This window comes from Gavialis gangeticus, unplaced genomic scaffold (genome assembly GCF_001723915.1).
Source record: "Gavialis gangeticus isolate Ggan-Ray unplaced genomic scaffold, GavGan_comp1, whole genome shotgun sequence".
NCBI lineage: Eukaryota > Metazoa > Chordata > Crocodylia > Gavialidae > Gavialis > Gavialis gangeticus.
In genome coordinates this window covers 31552295-31570520 of record NW_017728998.1, presented here as the reverse complement: position 1 = coordinate 31570520, position 18226 = coordinate 31552295, and the positions used below count along the sequence as shown (strand labels likewise).

Sequence of the window (18226 nt, the reverse complement as noted above, 5' to 3'; positions counted from 1 at the left end):
GGAGGGGCGGGAGCAGCACACAGGAAAGGGGCATCACTGGCCCCAGCCCTACAAAGGGAAGGGCACACAGCTTGGCTCCCAACATGTATGTGGGGCTTGGGATCTGAGAAATTGGCAGGGGGCAGGCAGTGGCGATATTAATAGCAACTACCCCCATGCCGCCAGATGTCTGTACCCGTGGGGAGCCCTGCAGTACACGTGCAATGGTTCTGTGGGCCACATTTGGCCTGCAGGACGGAGGTTTATATTGCTGAAAACTGTTCTTGACAATTGCAAGATGACTAGGGAAGTTCCTGAAAAAAAAAGGACACATATAAAAGAAAAAGAGCACTCTATTTAAAGACTTAGAGAAAAAATGTAATGTTCACAGACAGCTGCTACAGAAAGTTTCAATGGCTGTAACAGAGGAAACACAAACACGCCTGAAAGCTTTACATACAACTACTATTAAAGGCAAACCACCCCCCCAAATGTAAAACACAATTCTCTAGTATTTTTGCAGTAATAAGAGATTCTAATCCACCAAGTTAGATTCTTTACACAGACAGGCCACAAGACAGACACTCAATTTTTCAACATTATTCTGTTTCTTTAATATCAGTCTTTTTTTTTCTGTAATCTAGCAAACGAACAAAAAAAATTAGTTCTCCAGCTCCTAAATTAAAGGCATTTCCTAAGCTGCCTTTTAACATGTTTTCCAAGAGAGAGAGAGAGACACACTCCAGATCCACATTCTCCTTTTTAACAGTGGGTTTTTGAAAAGCACCATCCAAAATCTCAAAACTTGAACTTCAACTGCTGGTGGAAGAGAACCTGAGTTGTAGAGCCTGACTATACCAAAAAGCTTTGCCAGGACAACTGTGCCAATATCTAGATGCAGTTATAGCAGTAAAAAGTGTTCTCTCTCTGCCCCTCAGCATAGCTTATACTGGTTCATCAGGCACAGCAACAGCATAAAAAAAGCGCCATCCCCACAACACAGCTGTACCAGTAATACTTTTAACTGAAGACCTGGCCTTAGTCTGTGAAGATCTTACACCAAACAGGAGGGAAGTTTGAAACATACATATAGAATTAGCAATGAAAAAATAGTCAAAATGAATGCTTTGAGACTCATGCACCATAAGGGGCATTAAGGGCCACATATTTATATTTGTTCATCTTTAAGGATGAGATAATTATTAGGCCAAGTTAGATAAGATCCTAAAACCATCTAAATAAGTTTGACATGTTACTAACAACAAAAGCTATGTTAATGCTTGCAATGAAAAGCTGCCTACATACCTTCACTACTGCACATATTAACAATGATTTCCAGGGCAGTCTGCTGAGCCATCAGTAAAGCTGTCACTTGTTTCAGCTCCAATTTATCCGACTACCAAAAGGAAAAAAAAAAAAAAAAAAAAAAAAAAAACTTAATTAGAGGGAAACCCTTTAGGGCACTCTGGTTTTGAATTAGCTAGATTGCCAGCAAAAACAGATTAAAAAAATATGCATAATAGAAGTAACAGGAACTTTTGAAATTTGTCTCATGCTAGAGCTGTAACATTGAGTAGTAGTTTTTAATGTGACAGTCGTTCAGGAAGTATCATGTTTAAAGGACTAATTCACCACCCATCAAGATCTAGGAGTTGATCTGTCCTTCCTCTTTCTGAAGAGAAAATAAAGCCTACTAACTTTTTAATTAGCGTAAGACTTGTTTAAAAGTGACACTACCCATTTGCACTGGAATTTTACATGTTGGGGCTCTCTCACAGTAAACTTTACTGGAATTCTCAGCCAAAACGCTTCAGAGCTATTTCTGAGCAAACCACTATGGAAAACTACCACATTTCCTTAAATACAATTTTTTTTACCCAAAACCCCCTCATCTTACATTTACATACAAGAAAACCTCTTTAAATACACTAGTTATCATTACACTGCTGCCAAAAGCAGTGTGTTAGTGCATTTAATCAGGTTCCCATTAGCATGGCCCATATTGGGCAAACATGCCGATAGGAACCGTGTGTGTGTGTGTGTGTCCCTTAAAAGGAGACAGGCAGTTACTCTCCCAGAAGGCAACAAGCACCAGGCCTGCAGGTAGTGCAATACCAAGCTGGCACTCTAAGAGAGGCTGGAACAGCCTCCAAAACCCTCTTCTGGTGCCAAAAATGCTGATGGGGACATGTGTGTGGTGTGTGTGTCCTTTAAAAACAAAACAAACAAACAAACAAACAAAAACAAACAAAAAACAGACAAATGTCCCTTCCACATGGAACTGGCACCGGGCCTGGAAGTACTACAATACCAGGCCAACACTGAGAAGACCAGAGCCAGCCCAGACACTCTCCGCTTGGTGCCAGAGGCCAAGATTTTTTTTTATTTATTTTTTTAAATATTTTGGAAATGTTTTCACGTTCCAGGTCAGATTAGCCAGATCAGTTCCAAATCCTTTTGACTTAACAAAGCTCAATCATTCAAACACCGTACGTGGTACTGCAACCAGCAAGTATCCTCCACCCCAGACTTTTCACCCTGGGGAATTCTAGGTACTGCCAACTTTTTTTCAAGTTACAGTGAGCCACTGAACTGAATACATCTTAACTTCTTCAACACTCCCAGAGCTGAGCTCCCCCTTTCTTTCCCATTTCCAATGATTCCTGTTTCTACAACAGCCTTAAATGTCTGTCAAACATCAGCAACCAGCCCTAAATAGATCACCCAGAATCCTTCTGTCAATACATCTGATTAGTGTGGCCCTGCCCTCCATGAAGCCGATCTGGACCAGGCTGCCCTGCGTCTCATCTGCATATAAGTTTTTGGAGTATGGCAAGACTGTGACAAAAACACCCAGGTTCCAGTCATGAGTGGGGGATAATTAGCATGTGTTGCAATAGCACAAGGTTGGGGTTGCCATGAAGACTGGTCCCAGCCAGGCTGGCAGAGCAGGGAAGGGCGCTGCTCCAGAGCCACTGGGATCTTGCAGCAGGGGCAGCTTGGTCTGGGGCCAGGGCAGAGCCGTGATCTACAACTTTCATGCTCTGGGCAGGGGTACGTAGGCAGTGGATCATGGCTATGCCCTGGCTCCTTGCAGCACAGCTGCAGTCTGCTTCCTATGCACCCCTGCCCAGAGTGTGCAGGCTACAGATCATGGCTCTGCCCTGGCCCTGAATCAAGCTGCCCCTGCCACAAGATCCCAGCGGCTCTGGAGCAGCCCTCTGCCCTGCTCTGCACCCTGCCAGTGCAGCTGAGGCTGGTCTCCATGGCAACACCAGCCTTGTGCTATCACAACACAACTGTGGCTGGGGTCTCTATGGAGACCGGCCCAAGTCATGTAGCAGGGTCTGCTGAGAAATTGAGTCCAGCTGCCAGCCGGATCCACCATTTTGCCCACCCTGCCTTAACTGCTGTTCATTGGGGCCCATGTCAAATGAACTACATGGTAAATCATAAGGTTTTTGGCTTTGGACTAATATCGTATGTAGTTTAGCTCATGTAACTCTTTCGCCTTGTACTGTTTGTAAGTAGATACAAAAGTACCTGTGCTAAAACTTGCAGTAGTTTCAAAAAGTGCAAAATGCATCAATTCTAGGTGAACAAAGTCTATATGTAAATTACTACAGGTATGTTTATTTCAAGATCAGTGTTTTCAAATTTGCTCCTTGCTTCTACATACTCAGGGAGACTAGGGTCTGACAGTAAGGAGGAGACCAAAGATCTGCAGGAGGAAATAGAGGGGCTGAGGGCAGAAGAACTACCTCACCCCCGTTTTATTTTCCCTGCTGTAGCAGTGAGAGGGCAACAAATTCAAGGCAAACCTCCAATAATTAGATTTGATGCTTGGAAATTATAATTTTTCCAATTATAGAATCTAATTATTAGGTGGGGGGAGGGGGAGTCATCTTATATTCAAGTAAATACAGTATACTGCTTTCCCATTTTTAAAAATGCTGGTGAGCTTTTCTTTGAAAAAAAACTCTCCTACCCCAAGCTCTGAAGCAGGGCCTAGTATAAAGAATGAACCTTCTGCCATGAAAAACTGGCCAAATTCACCTTACAAGCCTCCGAAATATTTCTCTCTCCAATGTACTTAGTAGTGTCCCTCAACAAGCCCAAGCTATCTGGCGGTGAAAGCTGCCCAAATGTAACAGGGACAAGAGCCAGAACTTGGCTGGGGTTAGAAATTAGTACTAGCTGCAGAGGAGGGGAGATGTAGGAACCTGGACTGGCAATAGAGGGATTAGGACTTGCTGGGCAAAGAGACTTTTGAAGCCAAGATGAGATATTTGAGTAGTAGAGACTGAGACAGGTGGAGAAGAGATAGGAAATTTTGCAAATGTTGACTTTATGTAAGAGAATGTTATTGCTCATAGGCTCTAACACTGAGTAGCCTCCAGACTAAGGGAAGAGAGAGAGAGGGGCAAATCATGGGAGGGCTTGGGATTGGAAGGCAGCAATTCAATAAGGAAATTATTAAAAATGAACACGAGGCAAACCAGGCCCAACTTCAGGCTCTATACCAGTGCTTAATTCAACATAGCTGTTTCAGTCATTGAAGCAACAAGAAAAACTGTTCCTCATATTTTCTGCAAGGTCTACTTGAATGAAACCCGGAGTAACTGGGATAATGTTTGAATGCCATTAGTTGACCATGTCTGACAGCAACTCTGAAGTGTCACATGAGATATTATACTTTAGAAATAGCTTAGAGACATTTCCTACAAGATATGGATGTTGAGGGCACACAGGCTGCAGGGCAAGGTAAAAAAACAAAAACAAACAAACAAAAAAAACACAGCAGCCTCACGTTCTATAAAGTCAACCTTTGAAGTTCCTGCTAAGACCTATCCACATTTTTATTCCAGAAAATCCCAATGCCTTTGTGAGAGCTGGCCCCTCTTCCCAAATCACATTTTGCTCCAGAGATTAGATTCTCTATCATTTTATTATCTATGTGTAAGAACAACAGCAGGCTATTTGTTACAGTACAGACAATATAAATCAGTCTCATTCAAAGTTGTCCTTTTCCATGATGCACCTTCCAAACTGACTCAACTCAGTTTATTTCTGGGGTTAACCTTCCCAATTAAGTTTTCAGCATGCATTTCAGGCTAAATAATAGGCATGTCTTTGCCACAACTGAATTGCTATGGTAATTCTCCAAATCAAGGGTGACCAACTTGCAGCACATTTGCCACAAATGAGGCTGAGCGAGATCTTGGAGTCATAGCAGACTCCAAGATGAACATGAGCCGGCAGCGTAACGAGGCCATCAACAAAGCAGCTTGTCATGTATTAGCAGATGCATGACCAACAGATTGAGGAAGGTGATGCTCCCCCTCTATTCAGCATTGGTCAGGCTGCAGTTGGAGTAGTGTGTCCAGTTTTGGGCACCGCACTTCAAGAGGGACATGGAGGATCTGGAGAGGGTTCAGAGAAGAGCCATTCCCATGATTAGTGGTCTCTGGGAAAGACCCTACAAGGGGAGGTTGACAGATCTGGATCTCTTCAGCCTATACAAAAGATGGCTGAGGGGTGACCTTCTAGCCATCTATACATTTATCAGGGGAGGACAGCGGGGAATTGGGGATGTGCTGTTTACCAGAGCGCCCCAGAGAGTAACTAGGAATAATGGGTGCAAACTAGTGGAGAGTAGATTTAGGTTAGACATTAGACAGACTTTTCTTTTTACAATAGGGGTGGCCACAGTCTGGAAAGGGTTTCCAGGAGAGGTGGTGCTAGCACCTAACTTGGAGGTCTTCAAGAGGAGGCTTGACAAATCACCTGGCTGGGGTCATCTGACCTCAGTCCTCGTTCCTGCCAGGGGCAGGGGGTCGGACACAATGATCTATTGGGTCCCTTCCGACACTATAATTTATGACGTGGGCAACCTGTGTGTGGCTTGTGGAAGAATGCGGGGGGGGGGGAGACGGTAGTGCAATGGAATCTGATCCCCAGTCCCAACAACAGCACCTCCTGCCATGCCACATGTGCATGAAAGAAAGTCCAATTGTGGGTTTGGGGATCAGATCCCAGTCACACCATATTGCCAGTACAGGGGGAGCCTGAAATCACAGCAAGTTGCAGGCTGGCTACCCAGTATGCCCATGGCTGGGAACGCCAGTCAGATTTAGCCTTGGGACCTGATCAGAAACACAAATGTGTAATGATTCCGTGGCTGGTTCCTACTACACCTTAAAAAGCAGAGCATTCCCAGCGCTGGGAGCACCAGCTCACTGATAGGTTCTCCCAGCCCTCAGAGCACATCAGAGCCCTCAAGGGCTCCAGTAAGCTCCCAAGGCTGGGAGTGCTGACCAGTGGACTGGCACTTCTGATGCTGGGAGGGCACCAGGCCCCTCAAAGGCCCCAGTGCTCTCAGAGGGCTTGGAGCACCCTAGCCAAACGTTCCATTTAAGGCACAATGAGCCAGCCACAAAATTACTGCACAAAATGTATTATAATTTTGTGGCTTATTCCACGTTTTAGCGTACCATTAATTGCATGAACATGTGGCCAGGTTCATTAACTGGCTAAGCAAGTCTTAAGTGTAATGTCTGCCAGTGGCCCCAGGAACAGAACTCAGAACCTCCCAGTTTCTAATCCCTCCCTCAGAGGGACAGCTGCTTCCTTCAGAAAGACATGGGAGTTCTTTATTCTCAGTTGAAATTTCAAGCGTTTCCTAAAGACTTGTGATACTAAAACAAAAAAAGTTGTAGGCTCAGTTTTTAGGGAGAATTTCAGTTAAGACCGTCCAGCCATCTGTAAGAATAAGGCTAGACAGAAAAGTGAAGCTGACTAACAACTAATCAAAAACAAAATTAGAAGCAAAACACTACACGAAACCCTGTCAGCTAGTCTGCCATACTTACTGGAAGCAGATCCAGAACGTTATTTTTTCTTCTGGCTTTTCCTTTCGGTGTCTCTTCCATTTCAACATCTTCATTCAATATAGATTTGTCTGTCACGTCATCCATATTTTCCTCAGTTTCTGCCTCTGCAGCAAGCTTTAACCGTTGTGTTTCAGCTTCTTTCATCTGAATAATAGTTTCACCAGCATCTATTGCTAAAGATTCTGAGCAAATCTTCAACATAGCATTAACTGTACTTGCCAAGCTATTGGATGGTATAGTATCTTTTATATTCCAGCCAGTGCCTAAACAAGAGAGTCAGTGTCAAAACCCCTTTAAAACTATAGAATATATGATTTCTTTGCAGCCATAAGCTTTTACAACTAGTACAAGCTGTGATTTTCACACTCATCTTTTATAATCACATCATTCACTCAGAATATTCAAGTATTTTTAAAGATAAAAGCGTTATTCCCAATTTAAGCACAATCTGAAGCACAAAGAAATTTTTGATTTTCCCCAAAAAAATCTTGGGAACAGAACCCAACTCTAATTTCTAATTCCTTCCTACAAGGCAATAACTGCTTCCTTTAAAAGAACATAAGGACTCTTTATTCCTGCTTAAAATTTCTGGATCTTCCTATAAACTTGAGATATGCAACAGCAAGAGATGCAGCACAAACTTACTGCAAACAGTCTGGGACTAAAACCTCAAGCTATGGCAAACCTCAGCAGAAAGCTGAACAAAATATGTCACCAGCACTGCTCTGTAGAAACTGTGATATAGGTAAGCCACCAAGACTTGAATTAGTTTAATTTCAAACACCTTATTTTCTTAATAGCAGCTCCTTTTATCCTAATTCCATATTTCTTCCTTAATAAGCAACTTATTTCTATTCTGTATCATGCTTGTAAGTAATCAAAATGAAACATAATTCAATAAAATCCTTCCCTTCCAAGAACTGTACACTTAAGACAGGAGGATTCTTAATTTCATTTAATGCCAAAAAAATCATCACTGGTTCACCTAGAAAGATCAATACAAGATGGGATGTTTTAGCTTTTGCTTCCCAGCAGATGGGTTTAAAAAAAAAAAAAAAAAACAACTTATGAAAACAGTTTCTGGACTATTTCAACAATTTCAGACAAAATTTGGTTGGTCAGTCTAGACAAGCCAAACTATTGATAAACTATTTTCCAAATCTCCATTTTAGTACAACAGTTTGACCCTGCTTATAGTGACCAAACTAATTGTGTTAGAAATTGTTTAAAAAATGTTTACATTTAATAACTGTTCTGGCTAAAGGTGAGTTCAAAGTCTGTTTTCAAATTATTCAATAAGTCAAGATCAGAACAGTCTAATATTACTGCCTTGCTTCACTAGTAGAAACAAATAAACTGTTAACTTCATGCCAGATTGGGGCAGAATATACAACAGTTTTCAAGTATGTTCTAAATATACTGGGTATCTCATATGAGAAGGTAATGGAATGAAAATATAAAACTCCAGGCAATCTGTCAAGAATACACTTACAAACAATTTACCAAGGCCTCACTTCTAGCTGGCACTATGAAAGCATAAATTTGCTGCTAAAGATTTAACATAAGAAAAAAACAAGTCTTATGCATACTGAGCTCTGCTGCTACATTTCACATCTGAAATGTGTTATAATGTCCCATTAAATTATACCTGCCACCAGTGTCCTTAAAAGGATATATTCCATGGCAGGATCTGAGGATAGCATTACAGATTCCAATACTTGATGTGCAGAAGAACTGAAAGAAGAAAGAAGCTCTGGATTATCTTCTGTCACCGCTTGTAGACAATTTGCTGTTGAGACAAAAGAAGAAAAGTATACTGTTTTCTCTAATTTGAGGGGGTATTATCATTCTAAATGCTATTCTATTTCACAAATACAGGATAAAAGTAATTTGTGATACCACACTGACCTAACAATCAATCATTTTCTTATACAGTAAAAGCTGTGTTAACCAGGATTTCACTAACCAGAATACTTTATTAACTGGAATTTAATAAGTTAATAAATTATTCAGCCATGCTCCAGGCAGGCGGCAGGACTGGCCTGGCACATCACACCGGGCCACATTCAGCAGTGAGGCACAGAGACAGGGAGCAGAGCCCAGCCCACAGCTGCAGCCTGCGCCTGCCTAGTGCACAGATAAAACAAAAGTAGATTGAAAGAAACTTACCTGCCTGCTGGGCCAGTTATGATCCTGGCTGCGCAGGGTATAACACTCAGATAACTGGAATTTAAGATAACCGGCACCCACCTTACCCCACTCATGCTGGATAACAAAGCTTTTACTGTATTAACAAAAAAAATCCTCTCCTTTGCTCTTAATTAAGGAAGCATATAGAGAAGTAAGTGACATAAGGACCTTGTTACAAACTCACAATATTTAGAGGTGTTTGTGGAATGTCATGCACGTTTTCTTGAATTCATTTTACTGATATGGTATATGTGGTCTCTACATACGGATAATGTCAAGCTGTATTTAGTCTCCACATCCTTATGTTTCTTTGCATTGTGGCATTTGTTATACAGCAAAAGCTCTGTTATCTGGCACTCATGGGGAATGGAGGGGTGCCAGATAACCAAATATGCCGGCTACCTGAGAGGCCCAAACAGGCATCTCTCCTTGTTTGGGCTGCTGCCCCTCCCGCCGCGTCTGGTGCACCGCTGCCCCTCCCTGGTGTCAGTTTGCCAGGGGACAGGGAGGCGAGCCCCACAGAGGCTGCTTTGCCCCAGGCTGTGGGGGCTCGGCAAAATCAGAAGTGCCACAGCAGGCACTTCCGGTTTCGCTTTTGCTACGTCGACTGGCAGGCCAGTTAATGGAGCACACTGGTTTCTAAGGTGCCAGATAACACAGCTTTTACTGTAAATGTATTGTTTACATGTTTTAGTAGGCCTAGATTTCATAAGTTAATAATGATTTTTAGGTGTTACTCCTCAGACAGTGAGTTTTCCTGGGAGATGATTCAAGCCTAAATAACTGAGAGAAGTAATCATTGAGAATTAGCATCTGACTTAGCTTTGTTTAATGGCCAGTCAAACTGACCCTTGCCAACCTGATTTGAAGCCTTTGAGTGAGGCCCTTGCAGACAACCACGAATTTACATTGTAAAAGGAGAGAACTGTAGCAAGAATAATACTTGGGAACAGGCTATTCAGGAAAGGATATTTCTCACAGTGGGGAAATTAAGTAAGAGAAGGTATCCTTAGGATGTGTCTGAAAGGATGCACATACTGTGTCATAATTGGAGCAGGAAAGACTTCTGCTCTCATAAAACAGATGCACCCTAAGGGACAGGAGGTTATACATATAGTATGTATGTAATATATGTAAACAGCCAGATAAGAAACCATCCTTAAGTCTTGCCATGAGAGCAAGTGTTTGTTTTTAGTCTTCTCTGACACTGAAAATGACTTTAGATCTTCAGCCAAGGGGCTGAGTGTTCTGGCTGCAGAAGTTGAGGGTACCCTGAGAAGATGATCAGAGGCAGCAGCTGCTTTCTAACCTGTGAAGCTGAGAAGTGAGAGTTACATTCTTAGACCTTAGGGCTAAGATGGAGGGATAAGGTAAAATCGTCATTCTATTATCTTCTTTTGTTTATTCTTATCTTTCTGTCTGCATCTTCATATATGGTTATTGATTTCTTATGATTGCTCTTGTTTTTATACTAAACATTCTTATTTTTTTATAACAGTACTGTCAGTGGTAGGTGTGACTAGAGACCATTTGGCCACACAAACAGTCCTCTTCTATGAAAAGGAGGATCTAAAATTTCTGAGCACGTGACCAGACAAAGGTGTGATTCTTTTAGGTGGCAAAATCCCCTCTATTAAAAGCTGACAAGATGTGGGCAAGATGGGTAAAGCTCATGGGTCAGCTTGGAGCATCTCAGTCTGTTCACAGTGGTCAAGCAGCAGTCAGCAGAAAGGGGTCTGGGATTGAAAGGCACCCAGGAAGGTGTGAGAACACACTAGCAATGTGTCTCAATGGCTAATCTGATCAAATCTGGGGTTAGCCTGCATTACATATTTACTCTTGCAAATACTTCTGCATGAATAACTTCACCTATAGGATTAGCTTTATTGACTTCTGTTACTCGTATACAGAAGCATTTGCAAGATCAGACCTTGATGGACTATATATAAGAGAAAAAGAAACTGGTTAGGCAAAAAAACAAAGAAAAAAGACAGATCAACCATAAATCAGTTTTTCACATCTTTTGAATGTCCACAATACTTTTCCTCCCATAGAAATAGTCAACTGCAGTGGAAGAAACAAGCACAAGAAATTCAACCTCATTAGTAGTCACACATTTTCAAGTTCTTTTCTGAAGTCTTGTTTTCCATTTGTAAATGTATAGCATCCCTAAAATGTCTGTGAATTGCCATGAGACATCTCTACATTTAAAAAATTAAACTACATTAAGATCACTACCATCCTCTTTCATCACTTACCTGCAGAGATAGCCAGATCTACATTTGTGGAGAACTTCTTCAAGTACTGTAACATGGCATCCAAACAACCCTCTTTATTGAATATAGATACTGCTGTGCCATTGCACTCACTAATATATAAACAAAGAATAATACAATACTTATTAAAGTAAATGTTGCTAGTCAAAGTACAGAGTTCTATAAGACAAAACAAATGAATATACAAAATCCACAGAATTTGTAGAGAGGAAATGTTACAACCAACAAAAGGTCATTTGGACTGCATGGAAATTTGTGCAGACAGGTATCTGCAGGAAAGAGGATATGAATGGTCTTTAAATCATTGTGTTATTGCACTGATCTTCACACACAAGGAAAGTTATTCCCCTTTTCCCTCAGTTAATATATTCCTAGGGAAAATATTTTTTCAGGGGAACTAAATAATTAGGAAAAGCCCTACCCAATTTGATAATTACACAGTGCTTACCATACATTCCAAAGCACATTAACAGCCTCATTGGCTATGTCTTCAATATAATTTTTGTTTGTATCTTTGCATTTCTTTGGGGAGGCCTGGTTGGGGTCGAGTCCAGCACTGCACTGTAAGCAAACAAACAGACCAGCTAAGAGAAAGGCACACTTAGAAGCAGAGCAAACTAAAGATCTCAGGTCAACATCTTACAGCTAGCATGCAATTCTCCACAGGAAGAGTCGGGTAAAAGCCAAATGGTTACCTTCTAAAGGAGAGCAGCAAATGTTTACAAAAATCACCTGGTATAATATCTGTTTTCCATTCAGTAGTTTTCAAGAGCGCTATTTTTGGTAAACAAATGTTTAACAAATTTACACCTTGAACTCTGCTATACATGTTACTTACAAACACTGTCTTCACATTTCCATTAATTTTGACAACACTAATTAGAAACGCACTCACTAGTCACACAGTGCTTTACTAACGTGGTTATTATCCACATTTCGTAAATGGGGAAAGCAACCAATGAGGTCAATGGATAAATGGAACCGTGACTTGGCTTTAAATTTTGTGTCTTAGCTACTAGACCAAACAGAAATTATATAGAATAATTAAAGATGTTAAGAATATTTATTGCTCATGGTTACAAAAACAGTAGTTTCTTCAACTGTAAATTCAGTCATTAATGTAGATGTTGTTCATCACTGTAATACTTGTTAGAGATAGGATGCAAGTTTGAAGGTGGATCTGAATTGTCCCACACAGGTAAACATTCAAAGCCAGGAACCCAAGTTCTCATTTTGTAGTCATATCTATCAGCATAAAGCTTTTATAGCCACATCAAGTCCCAGTAACTTCTGGGACACTACATAGATACAAGCTGGCAAATAACACAGAATCAAGTCATTTCTTAGAATCTCTAAATTTACCTCTAGGGCTCTTTAAACAAACCATGCCTGAAGAGTTCCTCTCTGGAAAGGATTTAGTTGCAATTCTTAAAAGGAAAGTTGTTATGGACATCCTTTCCAAATCTGCTTGCTGGATATCAATTAAAAATAAAAGAGAAAGCCATTTACAAAACTAAGACAAGGAGACGCATGAATCTTGCCAGATCTCAAGCGACTCCTCTAGTGTAATCCTGTCAGTGTTGCAGTGTTAAGATACAATTAAGGTCTTGTACCCATTTTCGAAAGGGAAAAATTTAGTGACTGGGACAATTAAAAAAAAAGTTGGAAGTAAAGAAACAGGCATACCTCTTTCAAAAGTGCTACCAGGGGTGTCATGATATCTTTAGTCACCATGTCATCACAAACTTCAAAGCCTCCACAGGCACTGAGATTTCTGAAAGAAGTAAAATGCTTTTAATCAGATGTTACCTGACTTTATTTTAAATGAAATGTATTTAGCAACAATGAACTAGAAGGGGTCTATGTCATCAAATCCAGTCCCTTTGGTTCTGAGGCAAGAGACTCTGTTAATCCCCATTAAGGGATGCCCATAATCACCATGTTAAACCGTCACACTCAACTGTGAGATACAATACCCAAAATACCATGAACAGCCTCTAACATGCCCTAGGTTAAAGCCAGGCAGATCAGGACATTGACAATAGCCTGCTGCCAAAACAGCAGCAAAAGTGTGGGTGAATATTTGCTTAGAGGATCCTAAGGAAAAATCAAAACAAAACAAAACCTGTCCTACTCTACAGAGGAAGCAAGAAAAAAAGTAAAATGCAAGCAAACCACAATTACTTCTACTGTAACTGATTTAAAAAATATTCTAGGTTTCACTTCTAAAAAAAAATATCTTGTTTAACAATCTACATGCTACTATACACATCACCAACTTTGGTCTATAATATTTTTTAATGTAGAAATACTTTAAGGATAAAATTGGAAAGATGACATTCTTCTTTTTCTTATACTAGAAGCCCTTTGTCTTAGCTATCTATCAAAGTATTGCATTCTTACATTTTTTATTTATTAAATGCTTACCGGAGAGCTCCAGCAGCTGTCTCACGAACAGCTAAACTTTGATCTAGCAACATAGGGCCTAAACACCGGACAACATCTCTCTGCAGAAAATCTGGGATTGTATGCTTCTGCTGCAACAGTTTTGAAATGCTGGCACAGGCAAATTCCCTTACTTCAGCACTTGGGTTTTGCAGCTAGAATAGATACAAGCAAGGATGATTAGAAATCATCAGGGATCCAGGTTCTGTTTCCCATGGAAAAACAAAACAGAAAAACAAACCCATGGATTTTCCAATTTACCAGAGGAAAAAAATGCAGATTTTTCATTTTAACAGAGAAACATGTGGAAGAAGCATGGCCTTGGCTCAGGCTCACTTTTCCTGCTGGAGCTTGTGGGGTAAATGGAGCTTGTAGGGGGCTAGGGACCAGCTGGGGACCCCCTCCAGCAGTGCTGGGGGGCTGTGAGTCAGGGCTGGGGAAGCTGTGGACTGTGGGAAGAGCCAGCAGGGCGGGGGGGAGGGGGACAGGGCGAGGGTTTGTGAGTGGGGGCTGAGGGAGCAGGGAGGTGTCTGCAGGCGCTCTCAGGCTAGCATGGGAGAACCCAGGCAGCATGCCCATGCCCCACCAGGGGTGGGGATGGGCAGGCAGGTGCCTAGGAGTGTTAAGCACCAGGGCACTTGCCCTGTCGCCCACTCCCACAAGGAGGCAGCGGTGGTCACAGCACAGCACTAAAACTCAGGGGATGCTGCAGTGTGCCAGAGACCTGGGCGGGTGCCAAATTTCTGCACCACTGGACTGGCCAGCTGGCTCCATGCCTCCATACAGGGCTTCCAGCACTCCAGCAGGAAGCAGCATGTGGAGGCAAGCAGGAGCCCTGCCCAACCCAATGGCACACTATGCCATGCCTCCACGTGCACCATCAGGCCAGGCAGGAAGCTGCACATGGAGGCACGGAGTCACATACCATCAAGCCAGGCGGGTTCCTGCTTACTTCCACATGTGGCTTCCTGCTGAAGTGCTGGAAGCTGCATATGGAGGCACAAAGCCCACCCAGCTCCATGGTGCGCAGCTCCTGGTTCACATGCTATCGGGCTGGGCCAGCCAGCTCCGTGCCTCCACGTGGGGCTTCCAGCACTCCAGTGGGAAGCCGCACATGGAGATACAGAGGCCACCCGACCCGATGGCGAGCAGCTCCCACCTGCAGAGCTGCGATCTGCATCTGGTGATATGGAGCCAACCTGGTCTGGTGTGAAGGTACATGCCGACAGGCCAGGCTGGCTTCCTTCCAGCACATGCAGGGCCTGGGACTCTGCCAGAGGCACACACTGCCAAGGGCTCTCACAGCCATGAGCGCCCTGAGGGCCCACCACCTGCTGCTGCTGAACTGCCGGCAGTGGGAAGTGTGCACCACAACCCCCCACCACAAAACCCCATACCCACCCACAAGCCCCACACACCCACCCCGTGCACCAAGACGTGGTGGGGGAGCTGCTGCTGGGAGTGAGCAAGTTGGAAGTAGTCAGGGAGTGAGGGGCACTGGTAGGGCTGGGGCAGACTGGGGCTTGGGAGTGAGAGGTAATGTTATATCAGGGCTGCTCAGCACCACAAACTAGTGGTGGGGAGAGAGGAGGAGACAACTGTAGCTGGACCGGCAGCCTGATAAGTGACAGGGACAGCAGGACTTCTGATTTCCCATGATGAAAAATCCAAAATCAAATGCCAAAAGGTATTGTATTCAGAATGTATTTTTTTGTAGTGACTGAGGCACTGGTAGGCTTCCAAACTGCTTTAAAACTGTAAATCTATCAATAAAACATTGCGTTCAACTGATACCTGTATATATAGTGGCCTTTCATCACAGATTTTGGGTTTTTAATTAAAAAGTTTGCAGTGGGTTTTTCTGAGAGAATTTGCTATTTTAAAAACAGAGAGAACTAGGATGTCTGGAAATCATGTTTGATGGAAAAAGTTACATTTAGCAAAGTATAAAAACCTGCAACTCCAAACAGAATTGGATTAGCAGAGCACTAAGCATGGCCTGGGTCCAGGGTATGACTGTAAACTTTATCCAACTGGAGGGCCTGGGGGGCAACAGGGTGGGGCTACTCTTCTAGAATATACCACAATGTTGCAACCTCCACAGCAAGGCAAGTACAGGGCACCTCAAAATCCTGAACCCCACTGCCTTGTAGCTACTCCTTGGGTGGAGAAAAGCTAAGGGACATCACCCTGATAGAAATGTGCCTTTGCTGAGACACTGGGCAGTCAGCAGCAGTTCTTATTTGTTCTCAAGCTGGATAAAAAGTAATGATTAAAAAAAAAAAAAAAAAAAAATATCAGATTTCTTAAATTTTTTATTTTTTTGGTAAGATACTTTAAAAAAAAAAACCCAACAACCGATATAAAGGTAGTTTTAATCTAAGATGTGTTAAAGCTCAAAGACATAATCATGGAATAGGGATTATAACTTCTAATTATATAACATTTGAGACAATATATTCATGTAACCTTTTTAGAAAAGTTTTATCAGTAAGTCACAACAGGCCATGGACTATATCAGGGGCCTGATCTAATGGGGTTCCCAGAAGCTCCTTTATAGATTAGTAAATATTAAAGAAAACTACTCTATTCTGTTGGACTCAGTGCTCAGCCTAGAAGATCCCATTAAGTATCAATGTGATGCTTAGTTTCAGTTCTCAAACTGTGAATTTGTCTCTCCAGAGATAACATCCTTGTTAACAGCAGTGTATGGAGATGAGAAATAACAGACCTGATTACCTAGCTATCAGCTCTCTTCTCTCTCTGCAAATTTGTGTACACAGTCCTTACCTTTCTCTAAAAGTGCAAAGTTTCAAGAAGTTAAATGAATGAATGAAGGATATCAAACAAAAAGAATGCACTTTTTTGTAGAAAACAACAATTAAACCGAGGCTTCCTGATCAGTGATTTAAATTACTTTGATTTAAATCAGATCCACCCCGTCTGTCCCTCTCTAGCAGAAGCTACAACCATTGAGGCACTAAACATCTGGACTCGGTCTGGCCTTTGGATTCTGTCTCAATGGTCTAAAGCAGGGACAGTAAGTCTTGGGCAGTTGCCACTCCATACTCTTTCTTGCCTAAGGGTACATGTTGAAAGTCTTGGTGACTAGACTTCTTATGCACATACCATGATCCAGAGGATCAGTGGTTGCCTACTAACCGCGGCATCCCATGTGCTTTGATTTATTAATTCTGCAAATAATAAAAGATGTTTTAGTTTTTAAAAAGCTAAAATGTATTAAAACTCTTCATCTAGCTTTAAGTCAATAATGTCATACTATTAGGAGGTGGGGAAGCTAGGAACCCTTGCATGTATGGGAAGCCCAGAAAAAGATTTGGGGGTTCTAGTGGCTCACAAACACATACAAGTGTGCAAGACATCACTTCAAAAAGGCTAAACTACCTCTGTGCTGTTTCCCCAGGAGGGATGAATAAGCCACAAGAGGAATATGCACTGTTTTGGCATCATGCTTTAAAATACACAGACAGTGAAGGTGGTCCACAGGGCCCATGGCAAATATTAAATTTTAACATGTTGACAGGGCAAATGATTGGGAGATACTTCTGCGCCACAGCCATGAGCAACGCATGCCCCTGGAGGCTGGAGGTGCATGGCGAGCACTCACAGGTAGTGGCGGCATTAGTGAGCACGGAGCTCCCGCAGGCAGCTGTGGCAGTGTTGGCAGCAAGCGGGGAGGGATGGCAAGTGGTGACTGCCCGCACGTGCCGCTGACAACGTCACCGGCAGCCAATCTCAGGGGGTTCACATGCACCCCCTATGCGTTGCCAATGTTTTCAACCAGCAACAACTTCATGGCTGGTCCACCCTTTTAATCCAGGAATAAACTGGTCTGACACCTGGCATGTTATGATTCGTTGCCCAAGAGTTGTGTGCAACACATGGCAAATATAACATGTGCCAGAGGCCATAAGGAACATGATGAACAATTGCCCCCACAGGACAGGACAAGAGGAGAGCAACTTCCGTTGCAACAAAGATGATTTAGGCTATTAGAAAAAACTTTCCAACTACCAGGGAAGCAAGGCAAGAAGCACCCTAGAGCGGATTTTCCTTTGCCATAAGTTTTGAAGAGCAGATCAGAGACCCCTGTGCCCAGGAAAATGCAGATCGCACTAGCTAGACTAAACCAGGGGAGTTCACCCTTTTCCCCTGGTGGGCTGCATAAGCAGTGGCCATGTCTGCAGGCCAGATCCTGCGGGTGGTCCTGATCCGACTCTGTCAGCGGCAGCAGGGACCACCAGCAGCAAGGAGAGGGGCGGGGACCGCCTGGCCCCAGGGTGAGGGGATGTGGCCCAGCCCCAACCCCGCGCTGCGGCCGCAGAAGGGGGCACGACTCCGGCCCAGCTGTCACGGGGCCCCAGCAGCGCGCGGCGAGGAGCTTGGGGATCCGGCCCGAGGCGCGGCCGGGGCTGCCCCCCT

General features: G+C 43.0%; 1 protein-coding gene across 2 annotated transcripts in view; it reads right to left on the bottom strand.

The window, feature by feature from the left end:
• HEATR3 (HEAT repeat containing 3) overlaps nt 1-17296 on the bottom strand; it is a 34713-nt gene extending 17417 nt beyond the window's left edge. Inside the window, exons 1-8 of one of the 2 annotated variants that reach the window (XM_019505686.1) lie at nt 16913-17296; nt 13766-13938; nt 13025-13112; nt 11787-11899; nt 11321-11430; nt 8521-8661; nt 6852-7135; nt 1285-1375 (exon numbers count right to left, since the gene is read on the bottom strand). In XM_019505686.1, the coding sequence (XP_019361231.1) occupies nt 1285-1375; nt 6852-7135; nt 8521-8661; nt 11321-11430; nt 11787-11899; nt 13025-13112; nt 13766-13938; nt 16913-16915 (1003 nt within the window). In that variant the 5' untranslated portion in view covers nt 16916-17296. Of the gene's footprint in view, nt 1-1284; nt 1376-6851; nt 7136-8520; nt 8662-11320; nt 11431-11786; nt 11900-13024; nt 13114-13765; nt 13939-16912 lie in introns of those variants that run through there. The other variant, XM_019505687.1, reaches the window with a different exon arrangement.
• Between the last annotated feature and the right edge of the window lie 930 nt (nt 17297-18226).